General features: G+C 51.8%; 1 protein-coding gene across 1 annotated transcript; it reads left to right on the top strand.

Moving 5' to 3' along the window:
- Nucleotides 1–279: 279 nt before the first annotated feature.
- C1QL1 (complement C1q like 1) lies at nucleotides 280–8,015 on the top strand. Its single transcript, XM_036269006.1, has 2 exons — nucleotides 280–1,133; nucleotides 7,401–8,015. Exons 1-2 carry the CDS (start codon nucleotides 537–539, stop codon nucleotides 7,578–7,580), a joined length of 777 nt encoding a protein of 258 aa, XP_036124899.1. The 5' UTR covers nucleotides 280–536; the 3' UTR covers nucleotides 7,581–8,015.
- Nucleotides 8,016–17,499: the final 9,484 nt, after the last annotated feature.

The raw sequence follows: 17,499 nt of genomic DNA, 5'->3' as shown, positions 1-17,499 counted from the left end.
GACTCTCGCCCCCTCCTCATCCCGCTCTCAGACTCTCCCTTCCTCTCCAGGCTCTGTTCCTCCCCTCCGCGGCGCCGCCCCCTCTGCCCCGCCGCTCTAGGTGGGCGGAGCCCCACCGCCAGCGGCCCAATTAGGTGCATGCCCCGCCTTCAGCCCCACCCACCGCGGGCGCTGAGTCGCGCGAAGCGGGTGGACCGGGGCGGGGCGGGGCGGAGGGGGCGGTAGCCCCAACGCAAGGAGGCGGGAGCAGCGAGGCAGGAGGCTGCGGTCTCGGCGCTCAGTTCGGCCGCGCAGCGGGAGGGAGGCGCGAGGCAGGACCCGGAGGCTAGGCTCGGCGGCGCATCCAGCGCAGCACGGGGTGCCCCGGGTCCGGCCCCATGCCCGCAGCCCCGCCGGACCGCCCTTGAGCGCGGGCTCCCAGCCCGCGCCCCCCGCGCGCCGACACCATTGCCCCGACGGCGCGGCCGGGTGGCCCGGCGCTCCCCAGGCTCCGCGCCGGCCGGAAGACGCTGCTGGCGGCCGCCGCGGGCGTGGTGATGCTGCTGGTGCTGGTGGTGCTCATCCCCGTGCTGGTGAGCTCGGGCGGCCCTGACGGCCACTATGAGATGCTGGGCACCTGCCGAATGGTGTGCGACCCCTACCCCGCGCGGGGCCCCGGCGCCGGCGCGCGGCCCGACGGCGGCGACGCCCTGAGCGAGCAGAGCGGCGCGCCCCCGCCCTCCACGCTGGTGCAGGGCCCCCAGGGGAAGCCGGGCCGCACAGGCAAACCTGGACCCCCGGGACCCCCCGGAGACCGGGGTCCTCCCGGCCCTGTAGGGCCGCCCGGGGAGAAGGGTGAGCCGGGCAAGACCGGCCCTCCTGGGTTGCCAGGCGCGGGGGGCAGCGGCGCCATCAGCACCGCCACCTACACCACGGTGCCGCGCGTGGCCTTCTACGCCGGCCTCAAGAACCCTCACGAGGGTTACGAGGTGCTCAAGTTCGACGACGTGGTCACCAACCTAGGCAACAACTACGACGCGACCAGCGGCAAGTTTACGTGCAACATTCCCGGCACCTACTTCTTCACCTACCACGTCCTCATGCGCGGCGGCGACGGCACCAGTATGTGGGCTGACCTCTGCAAGAACGGCCAGGTGGGCCCGGCGGGGGCACGGGGTTGGCTTGGGGCAGGGAACGCAAGGAGCCCGGGGCACATGGGTACCGGGTCTGATCGGCGGGCGCAGGTGAAAACCCTACTGTGGCCCGGCTTAAGGCATCGCATGCAGGGGTACCCCTAACTCCTCAATTCCTGAGCGCCGACTCCAAGGCAGATGCTGCTGCGCACCCGCGGCAAAGAAATACGGGAGATAAATCGAACTAGTGCGAGCGCAGGGCTCCCAGGCGTGCGGACTGGCCCTTGGGAAGCGGCATCTGAGAGCTGGGAGTCTGGTTGACACCAGCGGGAGATTAGGGGAGGGCAGGATGGGAAAAGGCAGCCTCAGCGCCTGCGGGCGACCAGGTACACGGCTCTGCGCACAAGACGAGAAGGCGATGTTTTGGGCACTAAGGCAAAGAGACCCTGGCGCGCAAAGCCTTAACTGCAATTCATCCCCGGCCCTTGGGAAGGGATCACTGGGCCCATCGGACACCCTTTGCAAAACCAGGGATTGTGCAGCCCCTTGGCACTATGTAAGAGCTCTCCGGGCAAGAAGGTGGCCTGGGGCGGGGTGGGAGGGGCGCTAATGAGGCGGGACAAAGAGGTGGAACACCCCCCCGCCCCCATTCGTTTCCGAACCGCAACTCCTGACACCTGGAGTTGTGTGTATTTGCGGAAGGGGGGGTGGGGGGGGTGGAAATCCTCTTCATTTCCTGTCCCCATCACAGAGATCAGAGCCCGCAGGCGTCAAGCACGCAGGGTCTTTGGTACCTGGACCTGCAGTGCATGGTGCTGTTCTTGGGACTACTGTCCCAGGACCAATTTCGACCTAACTCTGCCCCATTGCAACAGTTTTGCCCAGCTCCCTTCCCTTTTGATACCCCCTCCCTTCCGGGTGTTTCCAGTCTACGGTGGCCTGGGGTCGCTGGAGACAATCAAGCCAAGCATTTTTGTGGAAGAAGGGGACCTGCTCAGGTCAAAACTAAAGCTAGGCTAGTGGGAGTTGAGAAGGAATCTCCTGCAATTAAGACCCAAGACTGTTGGAATCCCTCCCACTACATACAGCACTGACCTTAGGTAGACCCTTGGCTTGGGGGTGGGAGTCAGCAAAAAGCTGACCCACCGACCAGATGCTTGTAAGTAATTCCCCATCCCACACTTCTCTCCCCACTGCCTGCTTCTCTCTGGTTTCCACCTCTCCCCTGCCTCTTTCTTCTATCTCTCTGTCTCTTGTGCCCGTCTCTCTCTTGTGTCTCTCCCTGGGTTTCTGGCCTCCTTCTCCTGGGTTTAACCACCCCCCCTCCTCTATTCTTCGGGTGTCTCTCTCCCAGTAGTGTCTGTCAGGCTTCCCATGTCTCTCCTCTTTGTCCTTGGTTCCTAACCAAAAGGGAGGCCCCAGTATCCTGTGAGGGCTCATTCTGCAGACAGCTCCACAATTCCCCTTATTAATCACCAATAAGGGATGCAGCAATGTCACCTTCATCAATGGAATTTCTTCTCTTCCCGAAGAAGTTTGGGCTGGCACCAAGCTGAGGTTTCAGAGGGGTGCGGGCCCAGCTTGTCTTAAGAGGGAAGTGGTCACCAGACCACAAGTGGGCCCTAGACCCTGCACCACCTCAGGAGGTTGCAGCAGGACTCCCAAGATGAGTCAAGAGGAGGCCTCAAAAATGGTGTTTGCTTGGGTCAGGGGCACTTGCTTCAGTCACTGGGAGGTGAAATCCACTCAAAAGTCTCTTCTTTCTCCTCCATCAGGGGCCGGGCATTGGCAGAGCCTGACAAGGAGGCGGGACCACAGACTAGTAGAAGAAAAGAGGTAGCTTTAACTAGGGGTTTCAAAGACCCAGCATTTTTTTTTTATCCTCACGGGAGGACAATTTTGCATTTATCTTCAGATAGCACAGGAGGGAGAGAGAGAGAAAGAGAGAGAGACACACAGAGAGTGGTTGCTACCCACATGACCCCAGCTAGGTGGGGACAAAGTGCAACTAAGGTATATGCCCTTAGCAGGAACCGAACCTGAGACTCTCCAGTCCGCTGGCCGATGCTCTAACCGCTGAGCAAAACAGGCCAGGGCAACGACCCAGCATTTTAACAATTATCACACCATTTCCTCCCCTACCACCAAAAACATAAGACAAATAGTGGGGCAAATGTCCCCTCCCCCACATTCTTGGTGATCTCTCCTTCCAGATTATTCCACATAGTATTAGTTTTGAGCCCCTACCAGGAGCCAGGGGTTCAATCTGCTTGTCCTCCAGGACCTCGCGATCTGCTCAGGGAAGAGAGTAGTAACCACACAATAACATACCCCAGCGATTACTGATTACCGTGTTAGAGGAGGTTTGGGAGATCATGTCCCCAAAGGTGTTGGCTGGAGGGAGTGACTCAGTGGAAACTGCCCTGCTTCAGACCAACCTGGTTGGGGGAGAGGATGGTGAACGTGGGTCCCCAAAGTGAAGGGACATGGCTAGAGAGAAAATAAAAAGGTCAAGTGTGCCCTGGCCAGTTTGGCTCAGCGGTTAGAGCATCAGCCTGCGGACCAGAGAGACCTGGGTTCAGTTCCCCCTAAGGGCATGTACCTCGGTTGCAGTTTGTCAACCAGTCGATGTCTCTCTCTCTCACATCGATGTTTCTCTCTCTTTCTCTTCCTCCCTCTTTCCTTCCCACTCTATCTGAAGATAAATGCAAAAATGTCCTTGGGTGAGGATAAAAAAAAAAAAAGGTCAAGTGTAGCCCTGGCCGGTGTGGATCAATGGTTACAGCAATTACAGCATCAGTCCACTCACTGGTCTCAGGTTTGCTTTCGGGTCAAGGGCACATACCTGGGTTGCAGGTTCGATTTCTGGCCCCCGGGGCCCTGTGGCAGGCAACCAATCCATATGTCTCTCTCAAATTAATGTTTCTCTCTCCCCGCCTCCCTCCCTTTTACTCTCTCTAAAAATCAATGGAAAAATACCCTCAGGTGAGGATTACCAAAAAAAAGGTCAAGTGTAGGGAAAGATTGGCTCAGAGGTGGCAGAGAACATTCAAGTGAGCGAGGAAAAGATGATGGGGCTGGGCAATAGATGGGAACAAAAGAGGGAGCTTGTACCTCCAGTGCCTTTAAGACCAGGGCAACCATGGGCTCTGTGTTTTCTTCCTGACTTCCTGCCTACAGAAAGGCTTCCAGAATTTCTTCAGGAAGGCAGAGCCTGGGCAGATTGGGAAGAGAGAAGTCACCACTTTCCTGCCTGGTGCTGAGGCCCACTATCTGACCTTGTCTAAGTCCCACTGGCCCCTTTCCCCAAGGGTAGCTCTGAGTGACCACTGCACAATCTCATGGCACGAAGCCCTGGTCATTAGGACAGGGGGACCGTAGGAGCCTGAGAAAGGGATTCTAGGTTGGGGCTGCTACCCTGGGTGAGGTGAGTTCTCTGCAGCTGCCTCTAAGATCCACAATTCATATGGGTCAAGGAGAACATGAAATTGATAAATTGGGCTGGGGGGGGGGCGGGCTGTGTGGGGACAGTCTGAAGCCTATGGGAAGGTGAGTATTATAAATGGACAGGGGTTTGGGTTAGAGTCTGAGTGAGGTGAGAGGTGGTAGGGTATATTAAATTGAGGGCTGTGGTATAAAGACCTAACAAGATCAACCTCTCACCTGATGGTGGGAGAGGGGCCCCCAGCTATCCTCTCTGGCCTCTAATACCTTGCAGATAGCACATAGCACAGTGCCTGGCACAGTAGGGACCCAATAAATGTGTGCCCCCCTAACTGCCTATAGGAGGCATGCCTGCACATCTAAAACCCCAGCATTTATCTGGGGACAAGGGCACATTTCCTGGGTTTTCCTCCCACCCCTTACAGGCCCCTGGTCAGACCATTGCCTCAGTTTCCCTTCCTAGCAGCCCTTAAAGAGGTGATTATACAGCGCCCCACCCCACCCCAACAAGTCCCAGGACTTGCTTTCCTACTTCCATGGCAACCTCAATTCCCCAGACTTTCTCTCGGCCCCCAGGAGGAGCTGGATGCCTCAACTGTTTCCAGTCTTGGGCAGAGAATCAGGACCCCTGGGTTCCGTTCCTGGATCCCTCACCATCTAAGCATGGAAGGGCATAAATTCTCCCTGCCTCCATGGATAATTAGGATAATCACAACAACAATCATGGTGATGAATAAATAATAAACATAAGCATAACAGTTCTGATGCCTGTCACATCACCAGGAGATTCCTGATGACAGATGACTGTATCCTAATGGATTTTGCTATTAACAAGCACACTGTTTTAATGAGTTAAGGCTAAATTAATCTGGGCAATAAAAATAATTGTTATTAGTAGTAATTTATTAGCAAAGATAATGAAATGCATGTGTAATAATAAATACTGCCAGGATTAGGGCCCGGGGAACAATACGGAAGTTGGCTGCTTGCTTTGAGCTCTTCCCTAGTAGCTCAAAGCCCCAACAAGATTAAAAAATTTTTTCTTTGCCATCAAAAGGCTTTTATAAGGGTGGCAGTGGTGAGGCAGGATCTTCTCATTCATTTTCTAAACAGAGAAAGTGAGCTTCTTGACAAACAAGGTCTCTCTCTCCTTTGATTTGCCCCCACCTTTAGGCAGACCATGAATTTTCCCAGCGAAGTGCCCCAAACCATTCCTTCCCAGGTTGGAGAAGAAGAGGGTGAGGGGGAAGAAGATGGCTGGAAGGATCTGGGCTTTAAATGATGGTCTGCGTGTAAATATGTTGGGTCCTCTTGTTGCAGCACCACTGCTGAGTCAGCAGCTTTGGCACAGCAGACTCCAGTCCTGCCTCCCACCCAGAAGGATGGGTTGGTCCAGCCCAGAATGTCAGCCCTTGGGGCAGCTGCTTTTAAGAAAGAGGCAGGATGGAATGGGGCTGTTGAGGAGCCTGGCTGAGTGAACCCTTGCAATGCATCCTCCCCCCAACACAAGCCAGAACCTTGGCGATAGTTCTTCTTTTCCCATTCGCCACCTAGGATGTCCTGGAGAGGCCCTGGGTCCTGTGGTTTAGGCCTTGAGGTTGCCTCAGCTGTGGAAAAGGAATGCCTATAGGGAATTTGTCCACCACTACCCACCCTCAGTATCTTATGATCACTGTCAGAGCCTGCAAAAGTGATGGTGGCAGGCTTCAAACCCAATGCTAGTGCTCCCTTGCCCTGTTGTCCTACCTATTCCTCCCCTCCTCCATCAAAACAAGGACCAGCAAGTATTTCAGATCAGACTGAGGATCACAGAGGGATGTAAGTATTCCCTTCTCACCCACTTCCTTTCTGCCATTATGGACTGAAACAGAAGTCAGAAGTCCTCTTTGAGCCCTGGCCAGTGTGGCTCAATTGGTTGGACCACCGAAGAAGTGTCACAGATTTGATCCCCAGTTGGGGCACATATGGGAGGCTACCCATCAATATTTCTCTCTTTTCTCCCTCTCCCTTCCTCTCTCTAAAATCAATAAAAACATATCCTCAGGTGAGGATTAAAAAAAGATAATAATAATAAAATAAATCCTTTTTGAGTGGGGTAATAGGTACAGTATAACTATCTACAGCTCCTCAGAGGTGGGTGTGCAGGCCCAATCTGAGCCTCAGGAGGGGAAATGATTACCAGGCCTTCCATCCCACTGCTCTGGTGTACAGACTCCAGAATGAACTTCAGATAAGGAGTCCAAAAATCAGGTCCTAGAATTAGGGTGGTTGCTTACCAGTAGCCTGGCATTGATCTAGTCCCCTGATGTATGGGGCCAAAGCGTGCTCTGTATCCATCCTCTGACATGAGAACAGGTGGATGTGGCTTAAAAGTAAGGCATAGTTATTACAATTAAAGCAGAGAGGAAGGAATAGTGTGTGTGTTGGGGGGGGGGGGGGGCTCCATCCTTGGAAGTCCAGAGAATTTCTCTCTGCAAGGAAGGAGTTCCAGGTTAGGCCATCCTGGAGGCATTGTTGACGTTCGAAGCAGGCCAGATGGTAAGACCTAGAGAAGTTAAGGAAGCAGACTCTACCTTGACTCCCAATTCAGGCCCAGATTACACCAGCCCTGGAAATCCAGGGCTCTTTTGTAATCACCTGCAACCCACGTTATGATTGGGAAAGGGGGCAGGAATAATAGGAGAGAAGCAGGCTCAGAGCCCTGATGGGGCTGGAAGTGGAGCTTTTAGGGCCTCCATATCCTTTGCTGTGGCTGCCTTATCTCTGACAGTTCCCTCCCTCCGTGACCCCACTTCTCTCCCTCCTCCCTTCTGGCACACACCCCTACTCCTCCACCCACTTCAGGTGCGGGCCAGTGCCATTGCCCAGGACGCAGACCAGAACTACGACTACGCCAGCAACAGCGTGATCCTGCACCTGGACGCGGGCGATGAGGTCTTCATCAAGCTCGACGGAGGCAAAGCGCATGGGGGCAACAGCAACAAATACAGCACGTTCTCCGGCTTCATCATCTACTCTGATTGAGCTCCCTGTGTCCCTGACCACCCCCGGGGCTCCCCATCCTGCCGAGCAGAGAATGATCCGTGCCCCCTGCCCACCTCTTCGCTGCCTGGCCCGGCTGCCGGCCCTCCCCGGTTAAGACGTCCCCAGCCCCGGCCGAAGAGTCCGGCCCAGTGCACCCCGTCCTGGGGAGGCAGGCAATTTAACTGGCCCGCGCTGTATATTTGTACAATAGAACTGTTTATTGCCCTTCCTTCCCGCCAGCCTGCCCAAGCCTGGGGACCCGTCCAGCAGAGTCGCTTCCTGAGTTCAGATGCGCAGCCCTCTCGCTCCGGCTCCAGGTGGCGCCGCCTGGGGAAGGGGTGGGGTGGGGGTTGGATAGCTTCCTAGCACCCTCTAAAGCCCGGCCCCTAGTCCTGCCCCGTCTGACCAAAGCTATAATAAAAACACTTCCACCCCGCTGGATTTCAGTCTGTACCCTGCTGAGGAGTTACTGGAGGGGATCACGACCCTGCCCTCCTCCAGACTGGGAAGGGGTCTGCTGGAAGCTGCCCATGGATCTGGGGGAAGCCAGGTGCCAGAGTAAGACTTGCTCCAGGAAGAGGTGGGCCAAGGGGCCCAGTGCCCACCACAGCCCAACTGGGTCTGGGCAGCTGCAATGGGAAGCCACCCAGTTACATCATCATCCTCCATGGTGGATAAGTTCCATTTTTTCGTCCTTGAAAGTGGCATCAGCATTTCAAAGGCACAGCAAGGTTTAAACTGGGAGACCCAGGTTCTCATCCAGTGTCACCATATGTGATCCAGGGCAAGTCACTCCTCTCTGACTCAGTTCTGAATTAGTGACAGCCTATGCACTAAAAGCTGGTTGACTTTGGCCCAAGCACTTCACCGCTGGGCCTCAGTTTTCTCACCTATAAAATGTAGGTGACCTACCTCACTTGACTGAAGATTAAAGAGATATAATGTATGAGCTCAATAAACATAGCTTTTATTATTTATACATCACTTTAAAGTTTGCAAAAATGCTTTCAGGTATGTCATCTCAAGTCTCTCAAGAGCCCTGGGAGGTTGGGTGAGTAGCTTAATTCTTCTTTCAGTGAGGTTAAATAGCTTGCTTATGGTAACATAGTCACTATGTTCTGTGATTGCACTTGAATCTAAGAAGCCCTGCTCCTTGGAGACAACACACCAAGTCTCTTCACCCTGCCACTGCCTCCCTCACTGCTGTAACTGGGCCATGACAGTCACACAGTTAGGGCATTCCTAAACAATAATATCTAATATTTACAGAGCACCCACTCCGTATCAGATGCCATATAGGAACTGTATAAATATCTCATGGAGAAGGGGGGAGGGGGTTGTCAGGCATGCTCTCATGCCCTTTAATGGATATTATTTTTTTCCCCTGAAATGATGAAGGAACTAAGGCTCAAAGAGGCTAAATAACCTGCCAAGGTCACAGAGCTAGGGAGAGGCAAATGCCAGTATTTGGACCAAAGACCATGCTCTTACCTGGCACACCATATTTCATAAAGATCTGGGATCACCAAAGCAAAACTGAGGAAGGATGGCATTGAGGCAGCTCAGCCTTCTTTCCCATCATGTTCAGCCTTCCCTTTCCTGCCACCCCTGCCATGCAGAAGCCTGGTGTATTTACAGGCGTTTGCCCTGGGCAGCAGCCACGGGGTAAGTCTTCTGGAGAATCCCAAGGCTCTACAGTGAGGGAAAGGTCCCATCTGGCCTCCCCCATCCCCCATCCCACTGGCTCAGCTGGGGAGACAGGAAGGAGGGGGTGGCCTCCCTTCTAGTCAGGCCCCATGTATGGACCCTTGTCATGTCTGGCAGACTTGAAAGACTTCCTTTATTCTCTCTTCTTTCCCCTGCTTCCCCCTACTGCCAGCTGTGGCCATTTAATAAAATTAGCTTAATACGTATTCCTTCCCTGTGGGGTCTGGAGATTGAAATCTGCAGGTCCCCACAAACCCAATAAAACCCCTGGCAGATCTGGCTGGAATGAGAGTTTCCTTGGGAAGAGTGATTAGATTCGACAGCACTCTCCCCACCCAGCCCCTCAATTCTGCCCACAGCCCCCTGTGATATTTGTAATGGCCACACTGGCCCAGAATTACCCAGTCACCACGCCCGGGGGCACCCACTCCTCCCCAGAGACCACAGGACTGGTCTAGGACGTCTGCTACAATTAAAAGCATGTTAATTATTTCTGTGAGGAGTGCCTGGCTGGTTGGCTGGCTTTCTTTCTTTTCTGGTGACTGGACAATCTTCATGTCATTTTGAGAGATGGGCCTGAAGTCTCCATTTTGCAGATGAGGAAATCATAGTCTGAAGAAAATTCGTGATTTGCCCATGGTCATGCAGCAAGTTTGTGGCGCAACTGGGACTGGACTGAAGCCAAGGACTGTCTCTTTCTTTGTGGGGCACCAGGAGTGTCCAGCAGTATCAACTGTCAGTGCTTGTCACTTGGGCAGCATCCCAGCTGCAAGGGGACCTGTTGGGGAAATGTTCTCCCCATCAGACAGGCGCTCCCCAAGGGCAAAGTTTGTTTTTTCCCCTCAGGCTTGGGATACCCAAGGTCAAGGACTGTGTTTCCACCAACAGAATGGGAAGATTCCTAAAAACAAGATCTGTGTCCCCTCCATCAGACTGGGGATCCTCAAAGAGTGTGTGTTTTTTGTTTTTGTTTTTGTTTTTGTTTTATCCTCACCCGAGGATATTTTTCCATTTTTTTTGTACAGATAGAGTGGGAGGGAGAGAGAGGAAGGGAGAGAGAGAGAGAAACATCGATGTGAAGGGACACATCGAGTGGCTGCCACCTGCATGACCAACCAGGGCCGGGGACAAACTGCAACCCAAGTACGTGCCCTTAGCGGGAACCGAACCCGGGTCTCTCCGGACCGCAGGCCGACGCTCTAACCGCTGAGCCAAACTGGCCAGGGCTGTTTTTTGTTTTTTGATTTTTTGTTGTTTTAATTGATTTCTTAAGAGAGAGAGAGAGAAACATCCATGTGAGAGAGAAACATTGATTGGCTACCTCCTGCATGCCCTCAACGGGAATCAAGCCCCACAACCCGGGCATGTGCCCTGACCAGGAATTGAACTGAGACCTCTCAGTCCATAGGATGACACTCAGTCCACTGAGCCACACCAGCTGGGCAAGGACAGTGTTTTGAGTGAGTTGAGGGCAAGGTGAGCATCTCCACTGAGACTGGGGATTGGGGTTTCCTGGATGCAGAGACTGTGACTCTTCTCTCCATGGCTCTGAGGGTAGACATTGGACTTTTTCTATTCAATTAGGGCTTTCTGAGACATGACTGGGACTGGAGGTTCCTCAAAGGACAGACTCTGTCTCCTAATCTAACTGGGGGCTCCCTCTCAGACTGGAAGTTCCCTGAAAGCAGGGCTTGTGTCTCCCCTCCTTCTCAGTAAGGGATTTTCTGGAACAGGGACTTTCCAGAGCACAGGGCTGGCTGGGTGGTAGAAAGGAGCCTGGACATGCAGAATGATGGTCCCACTCTGGAGGGAGAAAGGAGTAAGCCTCCCAAGGCTGCCTCGGTTTTAGGAAGATGTGTAATTAATTAATGAATAATGTCCCTGCCAGGGGGGTGTGAGGATGAAGGTACCCCTGGAGCTCACCCACACAAAGAATGGCAGGTCATCCTGTGCCCAGGCAGTTGCCAGCCCCAGAGGCTGGTGCTGCCCTGGTTTCTGGAGTCATGGGGACCAGAGGGGTGTGGGAGCCCACCGCTGGGGACTGTCCTAATTGGATGACTTTGCAGGAAAGCCAGGCAGGTGCGCGCAGCTCTCCCCTCTTCAGCTTGCTACAAACACATCTACCATGGTGAGGTCTAGGGGTTAATTGCCTCCTGCCTCACTCCTGGTAACCGATATTTCATTTACTGCTCAGAGGGGGGGCTGCCCAGAGAATCAATCCCGGACAAGCGTCCAGGAGACAGGGGAGCTGCGAAGGCACGGGGGCTGTTTCTGGGAGGATCTCTGTCAGTACCAGAGGAAGAGGCAGGAGGCAAGGGCCCAGAGGAGGCGGCCAAATGCTCAAGACTACTCTGGGCCTACCCATGTTTTAGTGGCCCTGACAACAGTCCCAGGATCACACAAGGGCTGGGAGAAAATCACAGGGGTCCAGAGGCTGCACTACCCCAGCTAGCAGTGCTGTTTCCCCTGCCCTGGTTCCTTCTGCATCTATTTATCTGGATGCCCCCAAAAACTGTAGCCAGTCAGATGCTGTTAATAAGGTTATTTTCACAAGCAATGAAGGAATATTTGAAAAAGGGAACTGGAAGTGTGAGCTCTTCACTCCCTTCCAGGTAACAAGCCTTTAAATTCTACAAATGAGGTGCTAATAAAGTGAAAGTGAAAAGTACATATGTTTGGAACTGGGAGGGGCGGCAGGGTTACAGAGAGGTGGTAGAAGCTGGGGGCTGGAGGAAAAAGGGCCAGAGGGCTTCCCGCCCCTCATACTTTCTACATGCTACCCATTTGCCCCATCCGCCAAAATGTAGAACCCAAACCTCAGAATGGGCAACTCCCATTACATAGCTAGAAAAACTGAGACCCAGAAAGGAACCCAAATTTGCTCAGGTTGGTTCAGGGTAGCTAGAACCAGAGACAGCAGGACCCACTAGACGTGCAGCAAGTAGAGGCAGAAACACTGGACTCACGTCCTGGCCATGCTCAGTGTTTCAGAGAAAGACACTTCACCTCTCTGAGCCTCCGTTTCTCCATCTATAAAATGGGCTAGATAATAAAAATATCTACTTGAAGCCTATTGTGTGGCAGTGGGTGAGAACCTGTAAGTTATGAAGCAAAATGCAAATGCATTTTTATTATTATAACCTAAGTCTCCTGAGCCCCGTGATTTAAAATTCTTTTGGCGCCCAGCCAGTGTGGTTCAGTGGTTGAACATTGACCCATGCACCAAGAGGTCGCCGGTTCGATTCCCAGTCAGGGCACATGCCCCAGTTGTGGGCCTGATCCCCAGTGGGGGGCATGCAGGAGGCAGCCAATTGATGTTCTCTCTCATCGATGTTTCTATCTCTCTCTCAAATCAATAAAAAAATCAATAGCCCTGGCCGGTTTGGCTCAGCGGTTAGAGCATCAGCCTGTGGTCCCAAGAGACCCAGGTTTGGTTCCCGCTAAGGGCATGTACCTTGGTTGCAGTTTGTCCCCGGCCCTGGTCGGTCGTGCGGGTGGCAGCCACTTGATGTGTCCCTTTCACATCGATGTTTTTCTCTCTCTCTCACTCTTCCTCTCTCTCCCTCCCTCTCTACCTGAACAAAAAATGTCCTCGGGTGAGGATAAAAAAAAAAAATCAATAAAAATAAAATTCTTTTGGCTGCATATCAATGCCTGGATGGTGATAATGATCATCAAAGAAGATGAAAACATCTAGTTGTACTGCCACCCTGGTAACCCCAAAGTAAATGTGAGGCACTAGGAGAGGGGTTGGTTTAGGGTACCCAGGATGTGTAGTAAGTACTGAGAATGGAGTGCCCTGAGTCCGGTCTCCCATGTGGATTTTCCCACCCTTCTGCTCTGTGGCCTCCAATTTGGAGTAAGAGCACAGAATAACCCTGAGGCCCTGGCCCATGTGTCAGTTCCTGTTTCTATTTGCTCTGCTTCACTTCAGTGTTATTAACCACCTCCAACACACCAGGCTCTAACTTGGCGTGGAGGATCCAGAGATGGGTAGGAAACCCCCCAGAGCTTCATGATACCCACAGGGATCACACAGATACATCCAGGACATGGTGCTATTAGAGGGGCAGGGAAGGCTTCCCAGTCTCTTAAAAAGGGTTACTTCGGAGGGAGCTCGAGTAAGTGGAAGCTTATATATTTTTTTACTTCTATAATGTTTTGAAAGGTTTTTTTTTCTTTATTGATTTTAGAGAGAGAGTAAGGGAAAGGGAGAGAGAGATAGAAACATTGATGAGAGAGAACATCGATTGGCCGCCTCCTGCATGCCCCCCACTGGGAATCAGGCCCACAACCTGGGCATGTGCCCTGACCAGGAATCAAACCGGTGACCTCTGGGTGCATGGGTCGACACTCAAGCACTGAGTCACACCAGCCAGGCTGTTTTGAAAGGTTTTACGATAAGCATATATCCCTCCAAAACCTGAGCCTCTCCCCACCCGCTGTAACTCCCCATGTTGTTGCTGAAACTGTCCCTTTGGGGATGCAGTGGGCAGTAGAACCCTGGCAGCTGAGGGTTTTCTCTTCTCTTGTCCAAGGGCTTAGGGAACAGTGGAGCTGGAGGAATAACATGTACTCTCATCTCTGTATCAACAGCTAAGTTATAACAGTAGCTTATGTACCATGCACTATTCCATTTCAACCTCACAATGACCCCACAAGGTAGTTACTATTGTCACACCCATTTTTTGGATGAGAAAACTGAGGTACAGAGAGGTGAATTAATTTACCCAAGATCGCATGACTTACTCTTTCTGGGAATAGCCCTCTTGATTGGCTATACCCCAGAGTAGAAGGGTAGAATCTCACTACCTCCCTGCCAGAGCAGTCTTTCCTCCCCTAAGTCACAGACACACCCCTTCCGACAATGTCTGCTGCACAGGCAGCTTGTGCAGGGGTGGGGCTCCTGCCTTTTCCAAATGAAGAGCAAATTCAAGTGTTCCTTCCCAGGCCCCCAGGGCACAGGCCCCTTTGTTCCCTGAGTGACGAGCCCCAGCCTGGACTAGGACAACTGTCTAGGCCAGGAGAGTTACAGACCACTCCCTGCCTGCCCAGAGCCAGGAATGGTTCTGCTAGGGGCCTAGGCCCTAGGCCTGCAGAGAACACCTGCTCATTATTCAAAGCCCAGGACCCTTGCCTGCTCTTCTATGAAACCTTCCTGGACTCCCCCTGCACTCATCTATCTACTTGTCTCCAAGGTCATACTGAGAGCTTCCTCCAAGTAGGGCAATGGCTTACTCAGTACCTAACATGTGCCTGCCACACAATAACCATTCTACTACCACAATAGTAGCTATTTCAAATTTCTCTCACTCCCCATAAACTTCCACCTCCTGTGATGGATGCTGTGAGGCACTGCCTAGGTCTCTTCCAGGACTGAGGATCTACTCTCCCAGCTGCTGGAAGTGCTGCCAGCAGATGGCTCTTGGCTACCAACCCCCTCCGAGGATTGCCTCTGCTGATGTGAGCAGCCTTGCGCAACATCCTGTCCCTTTCTTGTTTCCAATGACTGGTCAAGATGGGAGTTTAAACTCAGGACAACTTTGAAGAATTTTCCCAGCTTCAGAGCTCCCAGCTCCCAGCTATGCCCAATCCTGCTTCCTTTCCTTCCCTTCCACAGGTGTTAATTCTAGGAGCATTCTCCAATAAACTTTCTGAACACTGATCTCAGTGGCTGCTTCTAAGAGTACCCAACCTGCAACATCTCCCCCCAGTCTCATTCATTTATTGATTCTTTCCATGGATTTTATTGAGTACCTATTATATTTCAGCCCAGCAACAAAGGCAGCAGATGGAGTGTGAAGCTAACTGTACAAAGGGTGATCATATCTCCTACCTCCCAGAAAAGTCAGAAGCTACAAGAAGGAGACTCAATCAACTTGTACCATAAAATCCACAAACTTCCCTGAATCTATACCCCCCTCTCCTCCTTTTTGCCTTCATGGAGAAGCTGTGTCCCCTTCCAAAGTCCAGCCTGCCACTGTGTTCCACATCCATTCCCTCTCACCAGTATGACGAATCTATCCTTGTTTGCCCAGGACTATTCAGGTTTATAAACTGAAAGTCCCACATTCTGGTAAACCCCTTAGTCCCAGCTGGGAAAAGTGAGATTGTTGACCACTCCACCTCTCATCTTCTTGGGGGACTTCATGTAATTGACAATCACAGCTCTCTATTAATCTTCAATTGTTCACTCTATACCAGCTCCTGCCCATCATCATTTAAATCTCTCCTATTCTTAAAAATCCTCCTTTGACCCCAAATCCAGCTACTTACCTCCTTTCTCTACTCCCTTTGACAGTCAGTTGATTTAAAAGAGTTGTGTGACTATTTTCTCACCTCCTTCTGTGACCTGGTTGCTGCCACTCCTCTGAAACTGCTTCTGCCAAGGCCACCTGTGACCTCCTTGTGGACAAACAGAGTGGATACTTTTCCATCTTCATCATGCTTGGCTTCTGTGCCAGGCCAGATCTTAAAGTCTGGCTCACATTTAAGGATGGCAAGAATGATGTCTTAGATTTGGTTCAATGACCTTTTTAAAATATGTTTTTTAATTGATTTTTTAGAAAGAGGAAGGGAGAGAGAGAGAAACATCGATTTGAGAGAGAAACATCAACTGGCTGCCTCCTACATGCCCCATTTCCAGGGATTCAGCCTGAAACCAGGCATATGATCTGACCGGGAATCAAACCAGGACCTTTCAGTCCACTGGGACAACACTCTATCCACTTAGCCACACTGGCTGGGCTGGTTCAAGTTTCTTTTAAAATTAGTCTTTATCTGAAACAGCTAATGCCACATCTAGGTGCTAAGTGTGTGCAGTGATAGAGTGCAGGCGAAAGGATGTGCTGTCTTGCTTGATACAAATAGTGAGATATCCACAGAGCCCACAAGAGCATAGAGCCTGTTGCTTTTCACACCCCTACTCATATCAGCCCAGAAACATCTTCTGCCACCATACAAAGCACCTGACCCTCACGTCTGGGTTTTAGGCCTTGAAATTCTTTTCGGGCCAGTGCCAGATCAATCTCCTCTTAGCAGCATATGTGGTGTAGAGTCCAAGGGTTTTCCATTTGTGTCTATTAAAGTGGGCCCAACCAGGCCCTACAAAGGCCTCTCAGCATCATGGGCTCAGTGATTCATCTGAAAAATTTTTTTCCCTTGGCTTCTGAGAGCCAGGGAATAGCCCCCTTTGCCAAACTAGCTCCAATCTGCCTTCAGACCTCAACTTGCATGTCACTTCCCTCTGAGCACAGGGTCAGTCTCTGCTTGTTGCCTCACCCTGACTCACCTCACCTCCTCCAGCTAATTGTCCAAACCAGAACTGGACCAGGGCAAGACCTGGCTTACAGAACAGAAGAGGCACCTCTTCCCCTGGAGGCTTCTGAAGACTCCAAGCCTGCCCTACAGCCCCAAACCTCTGAAAGCCATTCTTGAAGTTTCATTTCTCTTGGGTAGTGGAGATGGCAAGAATACCTTGGTTTTCTTGTAGCTTTACAATAACAGAACTGTGCATAGTTTTCTCATTTTATTCTCACTGGACCTGCAGTGTTATCCCATTAAACAGAGAGGGCAGTTGAGGTCCAGGTAGGTTAATGAAGAGTTTGGGCCAAATCAACCAGGTATCAAATAATGACTCTACTATCTCTTAAAAATTAATTTTAATAATTGTATTGGTGAGAGAGAGAGAGAGAGAGAAACATCGATTTGTTGTTCCATTTATTTATGCATTTATTGGTTGATTTTTGTATGTGGGATGGAACCTACAATCTTGGCATATCTGCATGATCTGGGCTATGCGGCCAGGGTTGTGACTCTACTATCTTGATGGCAGGTCCACTGAGGGAATTTTGGCTCTTGGTTTCTTGCATACCTCAGACCTGCTCATGTGTGGGAACAGATCAGTTTAATGAAAGTGATGAGCAACTGGCTGCTGGCAGCCATCACCTATTTCACCCTAATAAGAGTCATAGAAAGCTGTCCCTATACATATGCAGGGCATTTGGAGGACTTTCTCATCATGCTCTTCTAGGTAAGTGGGAAGGGCGGGATATTTGCCCCATTTTATAGATTAGTAAACTGACATTCAACCACTAGTGATTGGAATCAGGCAAGGCTCTCTTCGACCCCCACAACTTCAGGTGTTGGGTATCAGCATGAGGTTGGCCCACCAGAATCCAGGCAGCGAGTGGCTGTGGAGAAGGAGACAGGG

The sequence above is a fragment of the Molossus molossus genome, unplaced genomic scaffold (assembly GCF_014108415.1).
Source record: "Molossus molossus isolate mMolMol1 unplaced genomic scaffold, mMolMol1.p scaffold_m16_p_19, whole genome shotgun sequence".
NCBI lineage: Eukaryota > Metazoa > Chordata > Mammalia > Chiroptera > Molossidae > Molossus > Molossus molossus.
Note: the sequence above shows the minus strand (reverse complement) of the source record. Positions and strands in the feature narration are given on the sequence as shown.